The 22,162-nt window shown below is 50.1% G+C and overlaps 1 protein-coding gene across 1 annotated transcript in view; it reads left to right on the top strand.

The window, feature by feature from the left end:
- The window catches only part of GLUD1 (glutamate dehydrogenase 1), a 501,976-nt gene that overhangs the window by 130,684 nt on the left and 349,130 nt on the right, over positions 1-22,162 (top strand). The window contains exon 5 of the mRNA XM_069610788.1: positions 21,433-21,527. Within this exon, the coding sequence (XP_069466889.1) occupies positions 21,433-21,527 (95 nt within the window). The remainder of the gene's footprint in view (positions 1-21,432; positions 21,528-22,162) is intronic.

Genomic DNA, 22,162 nt, shown 5'->3' with positions numbered 1-22,162 from the left:
TTTTCCGATTGGACTTTCCTTGCTTCCTCAGTTCTGGACTCTGGTGAGGGGGCTCTGGATCGGGATGTCCTGCTTATGTAGTGTTCTTAGGAGCCTCCTGGAGCTTTTGGCCGGATTTGTCCCACGTACGCCATTGCGCTCCGTTCTGGACACTACACCCCTGGCATTGGGCTTCTGCAAGACTGGAGAGGTACAGCAAGTTGGGGATTGCGCCAAGTTGGAGTTCGTCATGGGCTAGTTGGTCCCACCAGCCCAAGAGGAGAAGCCATTCTATCCGGAGCTTCGGTCGAGGTGAATAAGGTCGGCACAGCAGCAGGGCTTTACCGGGCAATTAAAGGTCCAGGTGGTTGCAGCAGGCTTCTCTTCACAATTTCTTTGGATGTTTCTTCTATTGGTCGACTATGTAGACCCAAGAACTTCGCCTTTTTTAAGCTTATTCTCATTCATTCACAGCCCTAGGCTATCAATCACACAGCAGGGTGGCTGTCCTTCCTGGACAGCCAGCCGGCCAATCACGACTGATTTCATTCAGGTGCACCTAGAGACAAAGGACAGGGGAGGTTTGGGATCCACCCTCACTGTCCTTCCAGACACACTGGAGCCAGGGGCGGGCTTCAGGGCTGAAGCCCGCCAAAGGCAAAACTCACAAAGGGCTCAAACCTGTATCCACGCACAGAGTAAAAGCCAAGAAACACCTCACAAACAGAAAATGACAACAAAAGAAGACCGCAGCCATTTTGACAAAATGGACACCCATGGGTGCTGCACTGCAGGCTGAGGGTTCAGCCTGCGGTAAAAAGCACACTGGTAGTAAAAAGGAAAGCACTCCCACCAGCCATTTAAAGTAGTGAGGCCAACACATTTTACATGAGAAAGTAGGATAAGGGGATACTAGGTAACCCCCAGCACTCCACATAACATGGTGTGTGCTGGACCTACAAAGGAAAAAGGTAAGATCAATTTCACCGTACTATTATTGGGAACAGTAGTTCACCCAAGAAAAGGTATTTTAACGAAATCCAAAGGATTTCTTAGTGATACTGCACTGAGGGTGCTGTCGGTCACTATACAAAAAGCAGATGCCTATGGAGGTTGTCCCAAAACATAAAATCCTAATCGGGGAAAACGCATTACTCCTCAGTGAATGGGACCCTTATCTCACGCCCTAAAGTCCTAAAGCCAGCGAAAGAGCTGGGGGTCTCTAAGGTGGGAGGAAATTAGCACAGAAATGAAAATTCCCCCTACCAGTACCACTGGGCTTGACCACGGACTCTGAGGAGGTGCAGCTGGTAGTGTGACTTCTTAGAGATGTCGGCGATGTGAGGAGAGTGTAGAGTCTAAGATGACCCCTGAGGTTTTTAGCCTCACAGGTGGGAGCAGGAAGAGGGACACAAGAGGCCGGCCAGAGAGCGACAGGAAAGGAGGGTGTGGGTATGATGAGGAGAATGTCTTACTGGCATTAAGGCAGAGATCATTGGCAGCGCGCCACTCCTGGATGGCAGTCGGAGATGAGAGGGAGAAGAGGTGGCTGAGGGTAGCATGAAAATGAGCCAAGTGCCATCCGCATAGCACTGGAAGTTGGGGCTGAGCACGGCAATGCAGTGGCCAAGAAGTGCCAGGTATTGGTTGAACAGCCAGGGAGAGGGGTTAGACCCCTGGGGAACACCACAGGTAGACCTAGAGGAGAGGAAGGATCCAAGCTGAACCTGGGAGGGTCGATCAGAGAGGAAAGAAGTGAGCCATGCTAGGGCCTGACCGGTGATCTCCTCAAATTATCAGACGGTTGAGCAAGATGGCATGGTTGACAGTGTCAGAGGCAGAAGAGAGCTAAAGTAAGATGAGGACACAGGGGGTGTTGGAATCAAGGTTGGAGAGCAGGTCTTCACGGATGTTCAGAGTTTCTGTGCTTCTGGCAGCTCTGAAGCCAGACGGATTATGGAGACCACCAACAGATTCCGTGTCAAGATTGAGCTGGGAGATGGGCAGCTTTTCCAGGAGTTTGCCCAGGAAGGGAGTGGTGGAGATTGGGCGATAGTTAGCCGGGAAGGACGGGTTGGCGGATGGTTTCATAAGAGGGTGCACAAGGGAGTGCTTGGGGATTCGGGGGGGGGGGTGGGGGGAGACTCCAGTGGCGAAGGCATGGTTGCACAAGTCGGCCAGAACAGGAGCCAGGGAGTCAATGTGGTCCTTGATGGTTTTGGAGGAACCGGTATGAACCTGTTTTGACAAGACTTTCATAGATCGGACTTGTCTGGGGGAGAACAGGGGAAAGGCTGCGGGGGAGAGGATGTCCTGAGTTGTAGAGATGAAATGAGAAGCCAGTGCTGTGCAGAGGGCCTGGGAGGGGACAGGAGAGGTAGATACCATGGCAGGATTGGCCAGTTCCTTGCAGATTTTAATGAGTTCAGCTGAGTTGTTAGATGCCGCTGAGACGCAGGCTTGGATGTGACCTCTCTTGTGTGAGGACAGAGCCGGTATTGCCTTTGGAGCAGGTGGCAGGCCAGTTTGTCAGATGATGTACAAGAAGCACGCCATTTCCTCTCAGCCACCCTGCACTTGCGTTTAAGGGTGATGAGGTTGGAGTCGTACCAGGAGTTGCACTTGGCTTTGGGCTTCAGGCGGATCCTCATGATGGGGGCAAGAACATTGAGCGTATCAGATATAGCAGAGTGGACATGGAGAGGGCTGTGTCAGGGTGTGAGTCAGCCAAAGGGGGACGGGGATGGGGGGTGAGAAAGTGGCGGCAAAAGCCTCAACTGACATGTGCTTCACGGGTCGGATGACTGAGAAGGTGGGTGGCAATGATGGAGTTGGCTTGGCCTGAGGGGGGGGGGGAGGGTGAGCTGGGAGGAGAGGAGAAAGTGATCACTCCAGGAGAGAAGAGTGGTGAGAGGGATAGAAAGGGGGAAGGGTCTGAGGAGATCAGAATATCCAGAGTATGACCTGCAGAGTGAGTCAGGCCAGAGGGGCGAATGAGTCGCAGAGGTTGCGAAAGAGTCCAGAGGAAGGACATGAAGCATCCATGTGGATGTTGAAGTCTCCAAGAAGGAGTAGTTGGTCGAGACCAGGAGGGCTGAGGAGTGGTCCGCCCACTCGGAGAGGAAGGAGATCTGACCAGGTGGCCGGTAGATAGTAGCCACAGTAAGGGAATGGCAAGGAGAGGGAGAGCGAGTCTGCAGACGAGGCATTCCAAAGGGGAGTAGGCCTGCATAGGAATGACAGAGGCAGGAATCCATTCGGGCCAGATCAGGGCTACACCCCCTCCAGATCGGTTGGACCTGGGCGCAGAGGATCTTGGTGTCAAGGAGTGTCAAAGCTCGTAACAGAACTGACCGTGAACCATAATATTGAGGTCAACTTCCTCCAGAAGGTGGCAGATGGAGGAGTGTTTGACAGCTGAGCGAGAGTTGAGAGTGGCAATGTGACGAAGGTTGCCGTCCTGACTGGCCTATCTCAAGAGGTGTAAATGTGAGCTGTACAATTGAAATCTGTCAATACAAGTAACCAAGTAACACTTGCACTCAAGGTTTCAGTTATAATTTATTTAACGTCAGTTTTAAATCAGCCTTTTTTAAAAAGGCAATTCTTTGTAACCGTTCAATTAACTTTTGGCAATACTTTTCAGAATCAGTCAAGCTGGGGAGTACCCGTTGGATATGTACAATACACTTCTCCACCTTGAAGTGACTTCAGTTACAAGGATAGTATTTGCATTTATATATTGCACCAATATACTTTCATAGACTGAGTTGCAGAAAGGAAGGGTTAAGGAAAATAAGGTTACACCAGTTTATTAAAAAGGTGAGGACAACTGAATCGGCCAATGAAATCTAGGCAAGACTTTCCCAGCAGTACCAGTATTCAACAAGCTGCAACCTTTGAGGGACAAGCAATGCTAAATCGATGGATTTAGAAGGATGCCTTTTGGGAGCCAGAACAGAAAAGTCAATTGGACAAAGTCTATAGTTCTGATGTACTTCTTGGATAGAGGCTTTCACAAAAAAAAACACTGAAGGAACACGAGCTGTTAAGCCTGTGCAAGGGGAGTTGAGATCAACTCTGAGTTAAGCAAGGGCAAATCTCAAGTGAGAACACAACTTAAGGCAAGAAGGTAAGTACCCCTTAGCCCGCACAGTACCTTTTGGTTAGAAAAGTGGTCCAGCTGGATGTAGTGTTGCTACAGCTATGCAGACCCTGGTTCTTGAGCCTCAGTTGTGGGGACAAGAGGGAGGACGTCTGGAGGGCTCCTGCGGTGGTACTCGGGACAGTTGTCGGCAGGTACAGGGTCTCTTTGATTTAGCACCACTTTGCGGTTTTAGCGCTTTGCAAACAGCACTGATGCGGAACAAATCTCTGGACTTTCCTTGCTTCCTTGGTCCCGGACTCTGGTGAGGGGACTCTGGATCGAGATATCCTGCTTCTCGAATGACCTTAGGAGGCTCCTGGAGCTTTTGGCTGGATTTGTTCCGCTGCATACGTTGCACTTGATTATTGGCGCTCGACCCCAGCCATTGGGCTCCTGCAGCAACGGAGAGGCACAGCAAGTCGGGGATTGCGCCAAAGTGGAGTACTTCTCGGGGTTAGTTGGTCCTACTAACCCAAGTGGCGAAGTCGTTCCGTTGGAGCTTCTCTGTCAAGGTGAAACAGGTCAGCGCAGCAGCATGGCTTCACCCCGGGCAATTCAAGGTCCAGGAGGTTGCAGCAGGCTTCTCTTTACGGTTTCTTGGGATGTTTCTTCCAGTGGTCAACTTTGCCTGTAGTCCCAAAAACCTTGCCTTTTTAAGCAAGTTTTCCCATTCATGCACAGCCTAAGCTGTCAATCACACGGGACTGGTTTTGTGCAGGCACACCTAGAGACAAAGTACGGGGGAGTTTCAGGACCCTCCTCACATAGTGTCCTTCCAGACACTCTGGAGCCAGGGGCGGTCTTTAGGGCAGAAGCTCACCAAAGGCAAAATGCACAAAGGGCTCAGGTCTTTTTCAACGCACAGAGTAAAAACCCAGAAAGACCTCACAAACGGATAATGGCAAAAAAAAGACTGGGTCCATTTTGATAAAATAGTCACCCATGGGTGCTGTTCTACAGCTGAGGGTTCAGCCTGTGGTAGGAAAGCACAATGGTAGGAAAACGTAAACCACTGCCACCAGCCATTTAAAGTAGTGAGGGTAACAAAACAAAAAAAGTTAGATGAGAAAGTAGCATAAGGTGCTATCATGTAACTCCCTAGCACTCCACATTAGATGGTGTTGACAAGATTGGGTGCACTACAGCAACCTTGACCTCCTGGCAATAGGTACCCCAACCTTTTGGTATAAGTCTGTACTACACAGGTTGATAGTTGGGCTGAGCAGCCAGGCTTATCTCAAAAGGGGGTCAATGTGAGCAGTAGGGTTGTAACCGTTTCACAGTGACAGTAATTCAGATAAACACTTACACGCAAGGTTTTTTAAATTAAACCATTATTAATTTAAGTTCTATATATGTTTCTGAGGCTTGTGGAATCTGCTTAGATCACATGCTGTGCATAGGCCGACATCTAGTGGAAGCTGCGGAGTATTAGTTTGTTTTTCGAAACTCGAAAATAGGCGTCGACACAGGGCGTGCCAGTAATACTATCCCTAGTGAGACGTCCACTGTACCCATGATCCCTCACGCGTTTAGGACTCTCGGATTGTTTTTTTTCCGCCATACTGGTCGGAAGCATCCCGCTGAGTTCCTGGCCTTAGCCACAATTTTGCTAAAATATTTCTCCACCCCAACGTCGAGCCACCGAAGTTCGACATTCGACGTCGGCCCGGAGAAGGAATCAACCATCAACCATCGACAGTTGCATGACCGGCCTCGGAAGGCCTCTGGCCTCGGCCCTGCAATTATGGAGAGTGGGGGGTGGCACATACTCTACACTCTTTAATATATAGGTACATCTTCTATATATTCCTACAATCATTAGCCCGCTGCCACAAGGTGTGTATGGAGGGTACCCCTTTCCAATTTTGCCCCAAGTGCAACTGCAAGTACCCTTGGGTTGACAGACACGCCACATGCAACCTCTGCTTGCCGAGGGACCACCCCAAGGCGAACTGCAGAGCGTGTAGTAGGTTTAAACCGAAAACACTAAAGGACCGTTCGCTCAAGCGTTGGGCCCACCATGCTAGGCGTCAAGAGGCCATGGCAGCGGAGGGCGCTTTCAGCGATGGCAGCGACGCCGTACTTTCGGACGGCGAGGGCAACTTAGCGTTGAGACAGCCAAGCGCAAGTCCCCGACCTCGGAAGGTCGTCTGGCAAGGCGGCTATGGGGAAAACACCTGGCGACACAAGCGCTACCCACATCACTTCCACCAAACGTAAGTCCCACCGAGATTCGATGCGCACGTCGAGTTCTCGGAAAGAGGCACACAGAGAACGGTCCACTGAATCGGTGTCCTCTTGGCGTTCTCGATCTAGATCATCGCATGACTCCAGACAGCCATCCACTGTTGCCAAGAGTGCCTTGCTCCCTAAGGTAACGGAGGTTCGACCTCTATCCCCAGGCCGCACTCCAGGAGTCGGTGTCAGCAGACTGCTTAACGGCTGTTCCCGAGTCCCAACCTCCACACTCTAGAGATGGGGACACTACCCCCGAACCTCGACGTCGAAAGGCTCCGAAGGGGCAAATAAACAGGGAAAACACTCTTCCACCCACGGGGGGGCAGGAGGGGGACAACAAAAGAAGCATTCTCTACCTTCTTCCACACCTCAGAAGCAGTCAGACAGGCAAAAACAGACGGACAAGTCTCAGTCTTCTGTCATTTTAAAGACCCCCCTGCACAAACACATAGGTCCAGTCAGGACGAGACAGGGAAACTCTCCCAGCTCAAAGGAATGGTCTAGTGACGACATAGACAGTGTTATGTCTAGGATGTCGTCTTTGGCAGACTTCAATGCCAAGAATCCTGAACACTTCCTCTCATATACCCCTGACGGGGCTTCACCCTCAGGTTCTAGGGACCCGATACCCCCAAGTAAGAAGTCCCGGGTTGAAGCATCAACATGGTCTTCGGACCCTTTCTGTATGCAGCCCTACTCTTAGTATGAGGATCCACCCTTTGAGGATCCTGATTTGGGCATGGTGGGAGACCAATCTGGGACGGGCTTCTATGGGGATGAGGACCAAGAGGAGGAAGAGGACGACCCAGAAACCTAAAGGGTAGATTCCCCAGTAGACAAATATCCCCCGGTTACCGACTCCCCAGTCGACAACCAACCTCTCCTGAATGAAGTTCTGTCCAGAGCGGCAGAATTAACACCCAGGGAGCACAGGAAGAGACAGACTTTGCCGAAGAATTAGTGGGAGAAAGGAGAACTGTTGCCCAGGCCATCCCTATCCTTAAATCGATACAAAGGAGGATAGACACTTCCCTTGTAAATCCCAAACTCACCAGGCCGGTAAACCCCAGGATAGAGAAACTTTTCTGCGCAGCCCAATCGGACCCGCTGTACATAAGGGGGCAACTGAAACCAGACTCCCTGGTAGTCACCAACACACGAAAGAGGGCGGGAACACCCCTGTCATCGTCCAAAGCTGCTCCTGACAAGGAGAGCAAGAAGATTTATGGCTTGGGTAGGAAAGTAGCCTCCACTTCCGCCTACCAGGCAAGGATCGCCAACTCCACCACCCTACTGGCGAGTTACAACTGCCACCAGTGGGAGGAAGTCCCGGCACTCATAGACTCCGCCCCAGAACCCTTAAAAGGTCAATTGGCACGGGTTGCGTCGGATGGAAGAACCGTGTCCGGTTGCATCTTAAAAGCAATCTTTGATGCCGCGGCTAACGCCGGCAGATTGATAGCAGAAAGCACTGTTATCAAAAGACATGCTTGGTTACGCCAATCTGGGTTCAAACCCGAAACACAAGCATCATTAATAGACAAACCAGTGGAGACAGATCTACTGTTTGGGAAGGCGGTAGAGGACGCCCTGAAAAATGCCAAGGATGAGTACGAGACTCTCAAATCCTTAGGCCAATTAACCAACAAACCCCCAATCAAAGAGGGAATGGCAATTTTCGTCGCCCACGCGGACAAAATTCCCACAGAGGAACAAACTATTCCCAGGGGCAGGATGCACCAAGGAACAACAACCAGCAGTCTACCCAGAGTTATGGCAGGGGTAATAAGAGAGGACGTGGTAAGGGTAGAGGTAGCCCCAGTAGAGGCGGCGGCACGCCTCCACCAAAACAGTGACATTCCGTTCAGGGTCCCTTCTCACGCATCCCCAGTAGGGGGACGCATTACCAACTTCACCCAAGCTTGGGAAGGGATCACATCATACAGATGGGTGCTGTCCACAGTGTCTGAAGGATACTGCATAGAACTGTTAGAGCGTCCCCGAAACCACTCGCCACATCAAAAGGTACACTCATTAGACCACCAGAAGATCCTCCTCGAAGAGATCGCCAATCTTCTAGCGAAGGATGTGATAGAACTCGTCCCGGGACACCAGGTAAACAAGGGAATTTATTCAATTTACTTCCTTGTGCCAAAAAAAAATCTGACAATGCGCCCAGTATTGGACTTGAGGCCTGCAAACAAGTATGTCAAGCCCCAAAAATTTCACATGACTACTCTCCAAGAGGTAATCCCCCTCCTAAAAAAGGGGGGATTACCTTGCAACATTGGACATGAAAGATGCTTATTTTCATATTTCCATGTTCCCAGCGCACAAAAGATACTTGCGCTTCAAGGTGGACAGTCGGCACTACCAGTTCAAGGTACTGCCCTTCAGGATAGCCTCGGTTCCAAGGGTATTCACCAAGGTACTGGCGGGGGCGGCGGCACACCTACGCAGGGAGGCAATCCCAGTGTACCCTTATCTGGGCGACTGGCTCATCACAGGGGTGACCCCAGTAATTTGCAGAACAAACATTCAAAGAACGATCGACTTTCTCTTCGAATTAGGTTTCTCCATAAACGAGAAAGTCAAGTCTGGTGCCAAGCACCTCCAAAGCACACAAGAGGGGTTGGCCTTTCCATCAGAGGAAAGAATACGGAATATACTGCTGCAAATTCCGCAATATCAGGCCGGTCGCCAGATAACGGTACGCAAAGCAATGCGTTTGCTGGGCATGATGGCGTCATGTATTTACCTGGTCCCCAACGCGCGCCTGCGCATGCGTCCCATGCAAGAATGGTTGGCGAGCAGTGGTCTCGGGCAAGTGGTCAGTGGACGATCTAGTGGTCGTTTCGCCAACACTTGTACAAAGTTTTCACTGGTGGACAAGAGAAAATCTGTCCAAGGGGAAACCCTTTTACGATTCCGAAATACAGGCGGTAGTCACAACGGACGCATGCCTGTCAGGGTGGGCAGCTCACCACCTCTACCACACAGCTCAGGGTCTCTGGTCTCACTCACTACAGCCATGTTTTACCTGAACAAGCAAGGAGGGACTCGTTCGCCAAATCTGTCCAAGCTTGCCCAGAAAATTTGGATATGGGCACTCAGACGGAACATCTTCCTGTCATCTCAACATGTTCCAGGGGATCTCAATTCTCTGGCGGACGCTTTGAGCAGAGATCCCCTCCCAGAGGAACATGAATAGTGTCTACATAGAGAAATCGTAGAAGATATCTTCTCTCAGTGGGGTTTCACCACTATAGACCTATTGCCCACAAGTGAAAACAGACAGTGCCCAGGATTCGCATCCAGGTTCCCCCAACCAGACTCCCAGGGGAACGCCCTGTGGATGAACTGGTCAGGATGTTTGCATACGCTTTTCCACCAACTCCTCTCATCAGGAAGGTGGTCAACAAGATGAACAGAGAATCGACGACGCTCGTCCTGGTTGCTCCCTTGTGGGCGAGACAACCGTGGTTCCCACACTTACGCAGACTAGAGGTGTGCGAACCCATCAAACTCCTGGGCTGGTACAACCTACTGTCCCAGCACCAGGGTCAAAAAGTGCATCCTCAACCCAACTCGATGAACCTGGCAGCATGGCTCCTGAGGTCAGAGTTTGGACATCTGAAATTGCTGCAGAGATGTATGGACATCCTAAGAGTCTAGGAAGCCAAACACGAGGCACTGCTACTTTGACAAATGGAGAAGATTCGTTATCTGGTGCCAGAATAAGCAAATCGACCCTGTTGATTGCACTCCTTCCACAATTGTCACATACATGCTCCACCTGCTGGACGCAGGGTTGGTTTTTAACTCAATAAAGGTACACCTGGCAGCTCTGTCAGCATACACCACCTCCCATACCAAAGTGTCGTGGTGGAAAGTACCAGTGGTTAAAGCCTTCATGGAAGGAGTAAAACTTCACCCTCCAATTTCAAACCCACCACCAGGATGGGACCTTAACGTGGTGATAGCTAAACTCATGGGCCCCCCATTTGAACCCATTCATAAAAGCAGTCTCAAACACCTGACTTATAAGACAGCCTTCTTAGTAGCAATTACACCGATAAGGGTCAGTGAAATTCAGGCTCTGTCAGTGCAGGATCCTTTCTTTACAGTTCATAAAGATAAACTGGTTTTACGTACACATCCTAGGTTCTCACCTAAGTTGATTTCAAAATTCCACGTGAACCAGTCCATCGAGCTTCCGGCTTTCTTCCAAGACCCACAAAGCTCGGCTGAGGTGAAACTACACACTCTAGGTGCGTGGGGCGGTCCTATACTATGTAAACAAAACAAACCAGACCGCTAAGACAGACCAACTGTTTGCCTCCGTAGCTACAGGCAAAGAGGGAGATTGCGTCTCTAAAGGTGCCATCTCTGAGTGGATTATAAATTGTATCCATCTGTGTTACTCCCTTTCTGAAAAAACTTACTTTCACACCAAGAGCCCACTCTACAAGAGGCATTGGGGCCACTCTGGCTTTCATTGCAAATGTACCCCTTGACACCATTTGCAAAGCAGCTACGTGGAGCTCTATTCACACCTTTACTCAGCACTACTGCATTGACACCCATTCCAAGAGAGATACTCAAGTGGGACAAGCGGTTCTAAGACATTTATTTGCTCATGACCCTTCTCACATCCCACCTCCTTCTAACACTGCTCGCTAATCTATGCACAGCATGTGATCTAAGCAGATTCCACAAGCTTCAGAAGGGATACATTACTCACCGTAATCGTATTTCTGATGCTTGTACCTGCTTAGTTTCACATGCGACCCACCCTTCCTCCCCCCTGAGAGAAGGCGCATGGATGCTTGTAGTCTTATCTTTCTATCTGCTTGGATTATCTGTACTTGCGCTACTCCTCATGCTACCTCATGTCAGAAAAAATACAATCTGAGGGTCCTAGACGCTTGAGGGATCATGGGTACAGGGGACGTCGCACTAGGGATAGTATTACTGGCACGCCCTGTGTCGACGCCCATTTTTGAGTTTCAAAAAACAAACTAATACTCTGCAGCTTCCACTAGATGTCGGCCTATGCACAGCATGTGAATCTGAGCAGCTACAAGCATCAGAAATACGATTACGGTGACTAATCTATCATATATATATATATAATGCTTCAGAAGGGAGCAAGTTATATTTAACAATTATAATGCACTTCAAAACGCACATCTATAAATCAGATGGCACCCATTGGGGATGGCGCACACACTTTCTACACCCTCAAGTGACTTAAATATCTGGGACACTGTGGACATTGATTAATCACTGGTACATTTTGAGCAATACTGAGGTTGGGTACAGAATGGTTAGATAATAAAACAAAGGTTAACAATTAATTCATAAACGGGTAAGTACTTTTAAACCTTCCAATGTCAAGTAAAATGAACCCTTTCCTGGCGGAAAGGTAAAGACACTGAGTCAAAGGTAAGGATTCTGTCAGGGAACCAAGACAGCCAATGTTAGTTGAACAAAGTCTAGGAGAGCTGAAGATCTTCTTTGCAAGTGCACAATGTTTTTTTAGAAATGTTTGTGGGAATAAGATTCGCTTGAAGGGCCTCAAGCTGGGAGGCTTGTGGGGGGCAAAGGTGCAAGCAACTCTGCAAGGTTAACCAAGACCAGTCCCAACTGAGAACAAGTAAGGCTAAATCACAAGAGGTAAGTTCTGCTAGACTTTAAAGTACCTTTGGTTAGAAGAAATGGTTCCAGCTGGCTTCTGTTCCTGTACAGCTCTACAGATCCTTTTTTTCCCTGGGCCTAAGTCGTGGGGACAAGCCAGAAGGACGCCTGGGCACTTCTGCACTGCAATGGGAGGGTCTGCGGCAGCAAAGGGCAAACTTCGATTCAGTTGTACTTCGGTGTATCAGCTCCTTGCATCTGACAGCAAATGGAAACACGCAGTTCTCTGATACCACTTCAGACGTTCCTTGCATCTGTGGTCCAGCACTCTGTTGAGATGGCTCAGGCTTGGTCAGTACTGCTTTAGGGAAGTCCGGAGGATCCTCCTGGCGCTCTGGTATAACTTAAGAGGTCCACTCGATTTGGTGTTCCTCTCCCTGGCACTTCAGGTTCTAGCAGCTGTGGAAGTGCAGCCAGTTCAGAGAGAATGTCCAAACAAGTTCACTTTGGAGTTGATTTGGTCCCACCAACTCAAGGGGAGAAGTCATCCTTGCAGGGCTTCTCTAGTCGAAACGAATTCTGAGCTTCAGCATAGCAGCAGGGCTTCACCGGGCAAACCAACGGTCCAGGAGTTGCAGCAGGCGTCTCTTCCAAGTTCTTCTTCGGATTCCTTCATCCAGTGGTCGACTCTGCCTTCCAAGCCAAAAGCCTCGCCTTTTATGCAGGTTTCTTTTTTTTTAAACTTTTGTTTATTGGCAAAACGGAAAGTCAAGACGGGAATAGCACAATTTGCACAGAATTACACATATTCACATTAGTACATTCGGGCATTACAACATACATTTTGGAATGGCTCGAGGAGGGGGGGGGGGGGGAAGTGCTGACAATTGAGGGGGCAAGGTGCCCAGTCTTTATGGTGACGTGTCCGGAGGATCGGGCGGGGGCACAGGGCTTCCCTCAACCTCATCTTTATTGTTCAAATAAGTGCAGAACTCCGTCCACACATTCTTTGGGCGAGACGGTGTGGGCAGGGATCCAATATACTCCTCCTCACAGGTTTGTACCCAGGTGAGGGCTTTCAACCACATTTCAAAGGTGGGGGGAGAACGGCGTTTCCAACATTGCAAGATGCATCTTTTAGCAACAATAGCACCCACATTCAAGAATTTAGACATTTTTTTAACGTTTTCTCCGGACCATATTCCAAACGGGGCCTGCGGGACGAGGTCTACGGGGGACCCAATTATCTCTGTGAGCGCTCTCGTTACCTCCAGCCAGAACGCTTTCAGCGCGGTACAGGACCAAAACATGTGCACATGATCTGCCTCTTCGGAGTTACATTTCGGGCACCTGTGCGTAGGAGAGCGTGTGAAGTTCGCTACTCTAAGCGGTGTGTAATAAAGTCTGTTGAGTAGTTTATATTGTATGCAGCAGAATCTTGCACTTAGGGAGACTTTGCGTGTGTGCGCACACATGTTGTTCCACATATCGTCAGTGATATTTCCAGCTCCCTGGCCCAGGCTTCCCGTGGTTTTAGGGACGTATTCTCCCGCTTTGCCAGCTGCATTTTATACAGGGAGGAAACTATACCCTTGCCACCCATGGAGTTTGCTATGAATTGGAGTTCGGGCGAGTCTGGGGGCTCGTTTGGGTACGATGGCCACATTACCCGGACCGCCGCCCGTAGCCTAAAGTATTGTAGTAGCTCCAGCGCTGAGTTAGAGTGCCCGGGTTTCCATGTTTGGGGGGTAATGAATTTGCCCCCTGGATATAGGTCCGTAAGTACACGGTATCCCAGGGCTTCCCAGTGTTGGATGAAATGGTGATCATGCGTGGGGGAGAGACCTGGGAATTGTCGCAAGGGTAGCCATTTATAGTATGGGCGGAGCCCATGTGCTGGGTTCAAGATCATATTCCATGCTCTGATCGTAGTGGCCACAGGGTCTGCAGGGGCGTCAGTCTGGAACATATGGTGTAGCAACAGGGTCATAATGTTAGTGCCGTCCCCCGCAAATTCCTCCAATTTGACGTGCGGAGGTGGGTTCAGGTATGCATACCAGTGCGTGGCGTGTTGGGCCTGTGCCGCAATCCAGTACACGGTTAGGTCTGGGGCTGCAAAACCCCCTTTCTCGTAGGGAGGGGTCATATGCAGCCACTTTTTTCGGACTGCCCCGGAATGCCAGAGGAATTGGGCACACGCAACGTGGAGTCTCTTAAAGTATTGCTTCCCGGGCCAAACTGGAACATTAGCAAAGATGTAAAGGAGCTTAGGGACCACAATCATTTTGACTAGTGACAGTCTGCCTGCGAGGGACAGAGGGCGGTTGCGCCATTTGAGCATCTTGGATTCAACGTGCTCTGCCGTTGCCTCATAATTATCCGCCAATAAGGAGGCCTTGGTCAATGAAACTTGCACCCCTAAGTACCTGATGCCTCCCGGGGACCATCGCAGGGGGAATTCACATGTTGGCTGCCGGGTTGCCGTAGTGAGGGGGAATATCGCGGATTTAGAATAATTGATGGCAAAGCCAGAGTACGTTCCTATTTTTGTTATGTCTCGGATGATCGGGTCGAGATGTGTAGAGGGTCTCTGACATATAGGAGAACGTCATCGGCATATAATGAAATGATTTCCGGTGTGCCCTGTAGGCGAATACCCTTGCGAGTATGTCTGTCCCTAATGTGATCAGCCATGGGCTCGATGGCGAGCGCAAAAAGGATGGGGGAGAACGGGCAACCCTGTCGGGTGCCCCTTTGTAGCACAAAGGGGGAGGAAACAATGGAGTTAACCAGCACCTTGGCCCATGGGTCAGCATACAAAAGTTTTATAAAGGAAAGCATGTTCGGACCTATCCCCATTTTTTCCAGCACCGCCCACAGGTACTTCCAGGAAACCATGTCAAATGCCTTCTGGGCATCCAGCGTGACCGCCACTGCGTCTGCCTTCGGGTCAATTCTGGACATTATATTGAATAATCGGCGGATGTTAAGAGCAGTGGAGCGGCCCGGAACAAATCCACTTTGGTCTGCATGGATCATATGGGGCATAAATGGGAGAAATCTATTCGCAATTACTTTGGCAAAAATGTTCATGTCCGTATTGAAAAGCGATAGGGGCCTATAGGATCCACATTCATCTGGGGGTTTCCCTGGTTTGGGGAGGACCATGATTAGAGCTTCCCTTAAGGAGGGAGGGAGAGAGGCCATTCGAAGGGATTCCGTCCAGACACCGCGCAATATGGGGGCTAGGATGGCGACGTGTTCACGGTAGAATTCAGATGTGAGCCCATCGGGGCCCGGGGCCTTGTTTTTCGGGAGGTCGGAGATCACCTGGACTATCTCTTCCAGGGTGAACGGAATGTCGAGTTGTTCCTTGGTACTCTGGGAGATGGTGGTCATAGGGATGCGTTCCAACATGTCGTCTAGGTCTTGAGTGTTGTGTTCTGGTTGGGGGCCATAGAGCTTGGCGTAGAAGCCAGAGAAGATGTCAGATATGGCCTGGTCAGACCAATGCCGCTCGTTATGCTCGTCCAGAATGCTATCTATTCGGGATCTGCCACCCTCCACTCGTACCAGTTTAGCCAGGGTCCTGCCAGGTCTGTCACCCTCGCCGTAACGGCGGGCGGCCACGGGGCGAGCTAAATACCGCAACTCGCCCTGGGCATGAGATTCGAACATTTCTAATTCCTTTCTGATTTTTGCAAGGGTAGCCGGAGTTGGGGCGGAAGTATGTTGTTGTTCTAGCATTTTGAGCTTCGTTTCGGAGCAGTGTAGGGCTTGCCTTATAGCTTTGAGAACCCCGGCCTCCCTCGAGATACACATCCCTCTGATGTAAACTTTAAATGCTTCCCAACGGGTCCCCTCGGGTGTATCCTGCGTGTTGTTGTTCTCAAAAAAAGTATTTGTCTGACAATATCTCAGCTTTGAAGACAATATCAGACAAGGCCTCAGATTTAAAGCGCCAGGCTGGTCAGGAGGCCAAAGTGTTACCCAGTTGGATCTGCAACAGCACGGGAGAGTGATCAGAGAGTGTGCGGGCGAGTATCCTGACATCCAGCACCCTGCCCACCCGACATCCCGACAGCAAGAACATGTCTATTCGGGAAGAGCTATCATGCACCGTGGAGTAGAAGGTGTAATCTCTGTCCAGGGGATGGAGCGTTCTCCACACATCATATAGGTTCAGGGAATTCATATGTGTAAGGAGCCGTCTGGCGGCTCAGGGCACAACCCTGCGAGTCGAGGTTGTCCTGTCCATGTCGTTATCGAGTATGAGGTTCATATCCCCACCCCATATAATGGGCACTGCCACATATTTCATGATAATGGCCGTCACAGCCTCTATAAATTCGGGGGAGTCGGTGTTGGGGCCATACGAATTCACAAGTAGGCATTCCTCACCCGCTACGGTGCAATGAAGGATCACATACCTGCCTTCCGTATCGATGTGGGATGCATGGAGTTTAAATTTTACAGATTTGTGAATGAGTGTTAGGACTCCTCTGGATTGAGTGGAGAATTGGGTATAAAATCTGTTGGGGCCCCAGGACGGTGCAAGATTAGATGACAGGAGTTTCTGGGCGTGTGTCTCCTGCAGCAGGAGTACTTTAATTCCATGTCTTTGTGCGTACGCTGTGATCCTACGGGACTTTGTAAAGTTTGTCAGTCCCCGGATGTTCCATGTCATCATTTTAAGAGCCATGCTGACATTTTATGGGACATCCCAACTGTAAGAGCTAGAGGATCTGTCTGTTTACCAAAAGATGTGCATATGTGGCGTTGCCGTGCATCAGTTCAAACCCAGTCATCACTTTCCTGCCAATTTTCTTATAACTTCCCACAACTTCCCCGCCCCCCTCCCTCACCGCCCAGGCAGAGCCAGCAGTGTAACAAAACCCACACCCAGTACAACCAACCGCGTGCCATTCCCAATTAGGCAACGCTTCACCAACGGCCCAACAGGGGCTAAACCATAAACACTTCGCCTCAGAGGGCATTGCAGCTGCAGTGGGGGCTACCGCTGCCGACGACCCACATTTGTTAACACATGTCATGATGGTACATCATTGATATTTTACACGGCTGATGAAACATAGGGTTACAAGGAAAGCAAGCATGTACTTGGGTCACAAGGTCCACGCCGTTGTTGGAGTGGTTTGGTGCCTAGTTGATAGGCTGGGGTGACGAGGTTCGGGACCAGAGGGTGCCACCCTGGTCTCAAATCGCAGTGGCATACCTCTCTTCTACATATCGTGCGAATGGAGCCATCGGGGCTAGTTAGGCCCCAATGAGCGGGAGGGGGGGGGGGAGAGGACCAATTCACCCCCTGAGGGGGGGGCTGCTTTTGGGAGAGACGTAGTTGGTAAGGTCTATAGCAGGGTCATGCGAACTCGTGTTTCGGTCATCGTTCATTGGTTCCCCCCTTTGGTCCACTGGCGGGATTTGCGCCTAGATAAATTTGACTGCCTCATCTGGAACGGTAAAGAAGTATATTTTGTTAAGATGAGTAAATTTTAGGCGAGCCGGGAAGAGCATAGCATATTCAATTTTTCTGTCTCTCAGCATCTTTTTGACTCCTCCAAATTGGCGACGTTCCATTTGTACTCCCACAGAGAAGTCAGGGAAGATTCTAATTGTTTGGGAGTCCAGCCTTAGTTCCCCTTTCTCTCTGGCCAGGCGGAGTATATGGTCTCTGTCTTTGTAACTGAGCAGTTTTGCGATTATTGGTCTAGGAAAGTCTCCAGGTTTGGGTCGGGGTGCCAGTGAGCGATGTGCCCTCTCTACCGTGAAGAATGGTGATAGCTCAGGGTTGCCGAGTAGGTCTTTAAGTAGTTGTTCGACCGCTAGTTCCATGCGACCTTTTAGAGCAGTTTCGGGAACCCCCACAATGCGAATATTATTTCTTCGCGACCTCGATTCGAGGTCATCACACTTGGCTTTGACTTGTTTCATATCACGGACGAGTCCTGCGACAGTGCCCTGTAGTGCGTGAACATTGTCCTCATTGGTTCCTATTCTTTGTTCCGCCTCTGTGATTTTTGCACCATGTTGGTCCAGTTTGGCTCTCAGGGAGGCCACATTGGCGTTAATATCGTCAAGTTTTTCGTGGAACGCTGCAAAGTTTTTGGCCATAGACTCCATCATTACAGTCAGGTCAGGCTGAGGTGGATCCGGCAGGGCATCGCTGTCTTCTTGTATGGTGGAGGAGGATGCCTGGTCTGGCCTGGGCGCCGCCTTGGTGAACTTGTCCATAGCGCCCGCCTTGTTCGCTCCCTGTGCTCTGTTCGACATCACTATCTCAGGTGGGCGGTTTAGTAGCGAAATCCGGTTCAGGAGCACAGTGACAGGGGTGGCAGCCGGCCAGTGGTTTGGCGAATAGATTAAGCGCCTAATATTAGAGGTATTGCCCCAATCCGTGGACTATGGACAGCGCAGTGTGTGCTTTATGGAGCGGAGTTGGCCAGGGGGAGCCCGTAGGGTATAGTTGGAGGGATTTGATGGTCTCCAGGAAGACTAGTGCTGTGCTTGGCGGTATTTGAGGCCCTCTGAGGTAAATTCAATGAATGGGCAATTCGGGGGCCCTCCTAGGCAAGGGATCGTTCTGCTGTTGATTGCAGGTATTACCAGTGGAGGGTGCTCTCCCTTCTTGGGGTTTGTGTTATTGTTGCAGCTCCCTGGCTGTATCTGTCCCCAATGCGGACGGAGGGCGTGAATGCAGCCCGCGGGTGTCAGCCGCTCCCTCCGCGGCTCCGTTCGTGTGCCGCTCCCAGCCCGTGGATGAGTGAGGGGGGGCCCAGTTCCAGCGTCAGGGTTGGGGTGTCAAGGCCTCGGAGGGCCGCAGCCAGCAGAGCCCGGGGGCGGGCACGGGATCCTGAAAGACGCCGCCGCGCTCGGAAAGGAAAACAGCCGAGGTGAGGGGGATAGGCGGGAGCGAGCCGCAGCTGCCTCGGGGTTGATGCCGGGCTCGAGGGAGCTCCGGCGAGGCAGCGGATGGTTGGCGGCGCGCTTGACCGTCCCCGGGCACTCACCTTCTCCTCCCACGGTCCGTGGGCCTCGCGGCGGCAATACCGCCGGGGTTCGCGCCGACGTCCCAAGGTGGCAGCTCGGCAGGAGATCTCTCCGCGGCACAGACTCTTCGGCCCGGTGGGGGTGCACCCGGATGGACAAGCGCTCCACTCCCCAGGGCACCAGGAGGCGGGCCCAACGGTCGCACAGGGCCGGCCGGCGCCGTCGGTTGTATCTTGGCCGCTGCTGGATCCTGGCCGGCGGGATTTCAACGGTATGTGCCCCACAACTAGGGGAATAAACTGGTGCAGTTGTTGGGGTCAGAGATGTGCGGATTCCACCGTTGTTTATCGATAATGATCTGTGGGTCTCGGAGCTCCGTAGCTAGGCGGCCATCTTGTCGGCGGCTCAACAGCGCCCCCCTTTATGCAGGTTTCTCACATTAATGCCAGCCTAGCTGTCAATCACACAGCAGGGTGGCTGTTCTTGCCGACAGCCAGCTGGCCAATCACATTTGGGTGCATTCCTGTAACCAAGGGGATTAAGCACAGGGAGTTTTGGGCACCTCCCTGGCTTTCTGCCCCTGCCAGACATACTGTAGCCAGAGGTGGGCTTCACTTGTGAATCCCGCCAAAGACAAAACAAACAAAGGGACCAAACCTGGTTTGTCAGAGTAAATCTGAAGGACCCTTTCAGCAAGAAATGGCTAAAAAATACCGGGGCCATTTTGACAAAATGGGCACCCATGGGTGCCTTACTGCAGCTGCGAACGCAGCCCGCGGTACTACCATACAATGGTAGTAAAAAGTAAACCACTGCCACCAGCCATTAATTGTAGAAAGGGTAACATAAAAATGTTACATGAGAAACTAGACCAAGGGGATACGAAGTAACCGCTCCAGCACCCTATGGTAAAGATAGTGTGTGCTTGGTCTAGAAAGTTACAAAATGCAAGTAAGTCAATTTCACTTCACTGCTCTTGGAAACAGTAGTTTCATCAAGAGAAGGTATTTAAACCTTTGGGAAATCTAAGACTTCCCTGTGCCACTGCACCATTTGCCAGCCTCCCTTTAGCGTCTATGCCGTCGGATGGAGTCTCGTTGTCATTTTGACTCCAGGAGCGCTCTGCTCTGGCCTTCTCTGATTCTATTCCGGCTTAAAGGTCTCTTGCCTGGTTGGCTGCGTTTTTTCCGACTGGCAGTCCTCCTTTAAGCTTTATCACGCAAGCAGGACCGACCGCTGCAGAAGTCTATGGCACTGCAGTTCCTTAGTTTTCTTGATTCCTTCTGTACCCCACCTCATCCCAGTACTTCGATCACCTATGTTACTGACGCTTTTCTTCATCTCAGTACTTTCCAGGACCGTAGGACGTGAGGTAGTCCATTTTAGAACCGCACATAGGCCTAGTCTCTACAAAGATGAGCCGAGAAGTAGAGGCTAGAGTGTGAGGGGGTGATGTTCCTATAAGGGCTATATCCTAGATGGTCGTCCTCCCCAGAGGGTGTCTGGAGGGGGTGGTAATCCCCGCTATACCACCACCAGGGGGACTATCTGGTAGCAGCCCTCACCTCCCTGGCCTCCTGGGAGAAGGCACCCCTATTTGAGTGGGGGGGGGGTGGAGATGCCCATTTCATGGGAGGATCCTGGGGGACTGAAGTAGATGAGCTCTGCCAGCTGCGGTGTAGGTGGTTGAAGATAGTTCCTGTCTGCTTTTGTGCAGATGCATAGCTATTCCTCGCCACACTTTCATCCCCACACCAATGATTCAGCATTGAATCCTCCCCATGGCATATTGGTAGTCGGGCAGTATTAAGGTGGTAGAACGGCAACTGCATGATGTCCGCGGTTGTCCTCTTAGAGTTTCTCTTTTCACCAAGGGTACCAAATGCCATGGCAGATGTCCTCTTCGCTCTATTAATCACTTAAAAGTCCCACCAGCCATTTCAAAAAATACTTTTGGATTTCATAATGGGGCAATGTACAGTTTATTGCACAAAATCTTTTTTTTTTTTGTGTGTGTGTCTGTCCTTTATGCTGATCAAGCAAGATCCTTAATCTTTGCAGTATTGAAGAGAGCCATTGCAATGCGTTGGTCTGAAATGCTTTTGGTCTTAACATTGAAACTGTTCTTGATTTGCAGGTGACTGGGTTACCTGCTTGTAAGCAGGTACTCTAAACAATCGGATCCGCTTGTATACTTCATTGCATAGGGTATTCGCCAATACAAATGATGCTCCGTTTAATTCCATACTTTCTGAGCTTTGTCCTCTTTCCTTTAATTTACTCCATTGCATTTACATGTCTCATCTGAATACATTTAGCCAATAAGGATGTATGGTCAACTTAAATGCTTTGCTGTTTTAGAGCCAGAAAGTTTTGGAAAATTGATGGATTTGTTATAATTGCTGTCTTTTGAACAGGACCGGGTATAGATGTACCTGCTCCAGATATGAGTACGGGCGAGAGAGAGATGTCTTGGATCGCAGACACCTATGCCAATACCATTGGACACACAGTAAGTGGTTTAGAGCCTTTTGATGTGTTGTCATTCAATATGCTTCCTTTTTATTTCTGTAATGTTTGTATTTAAGCTTACTCTCTAGATATGTAGGTGTTTTAATGGTTCTGTCATTTAATCGATGGATTTGTTTTTAATGGGTTTTTGTAAAAATATTTTTTCAACGAAAAAATAAATTAGATTTTTTGGGGGGATTGAACCATCCCTTGTCCCCTATTTTATTTTCTATATTCTGGACATCCCCTCCCCTTATATGCATTTTCCCACCTCCCCTATATTTTTCGATTCTTCATTGAAACATTTTTGTTAAACCTGTCTGATAGGACGTTGTACCTAATTAATTGTATTGCAGTAGGATGGATTTGCAAAAATGAATTCTGAATCTATTTGCAACCATTTCTAAATGGACAACATATTTTGTTTATATTTCTGGGGTTGTGAATCTGCTTAGGTTCACATGCTATGTATAGGCCTACATTCAGTGGTTGGTGCATAGTCTTAGATTATCTTGGTTTCCTAAAAATGGCATTGACTGGGACATGGCATTGACTGGGACATATCTGTAACTCTACAGTTACCAATGTACATTCATGCACTGACTTCCTCCAGATTGTTTTTTTTTTTCTCCCTGC

This window comes from Ambystoma mexicanum, chromosome 8 (assembly GCF_040938575.1).
Source record: "Ambystoma mexicanum isolate Mex_15411 chromosome 8, UKY_AmexF1_1, whole genome shotgun sequence".
Taxonomy (NCBI): Eukaryota; Metazoa; Chordata; class Amphibia; order Caudata; family Ambystomatidae; genus Ambystoma; species Ambystoma mexicanum.
Note: the sequence above shows the minus strand (reverse complement) of the source record. Positions and strands in the feature narration are given on the sequence as shown.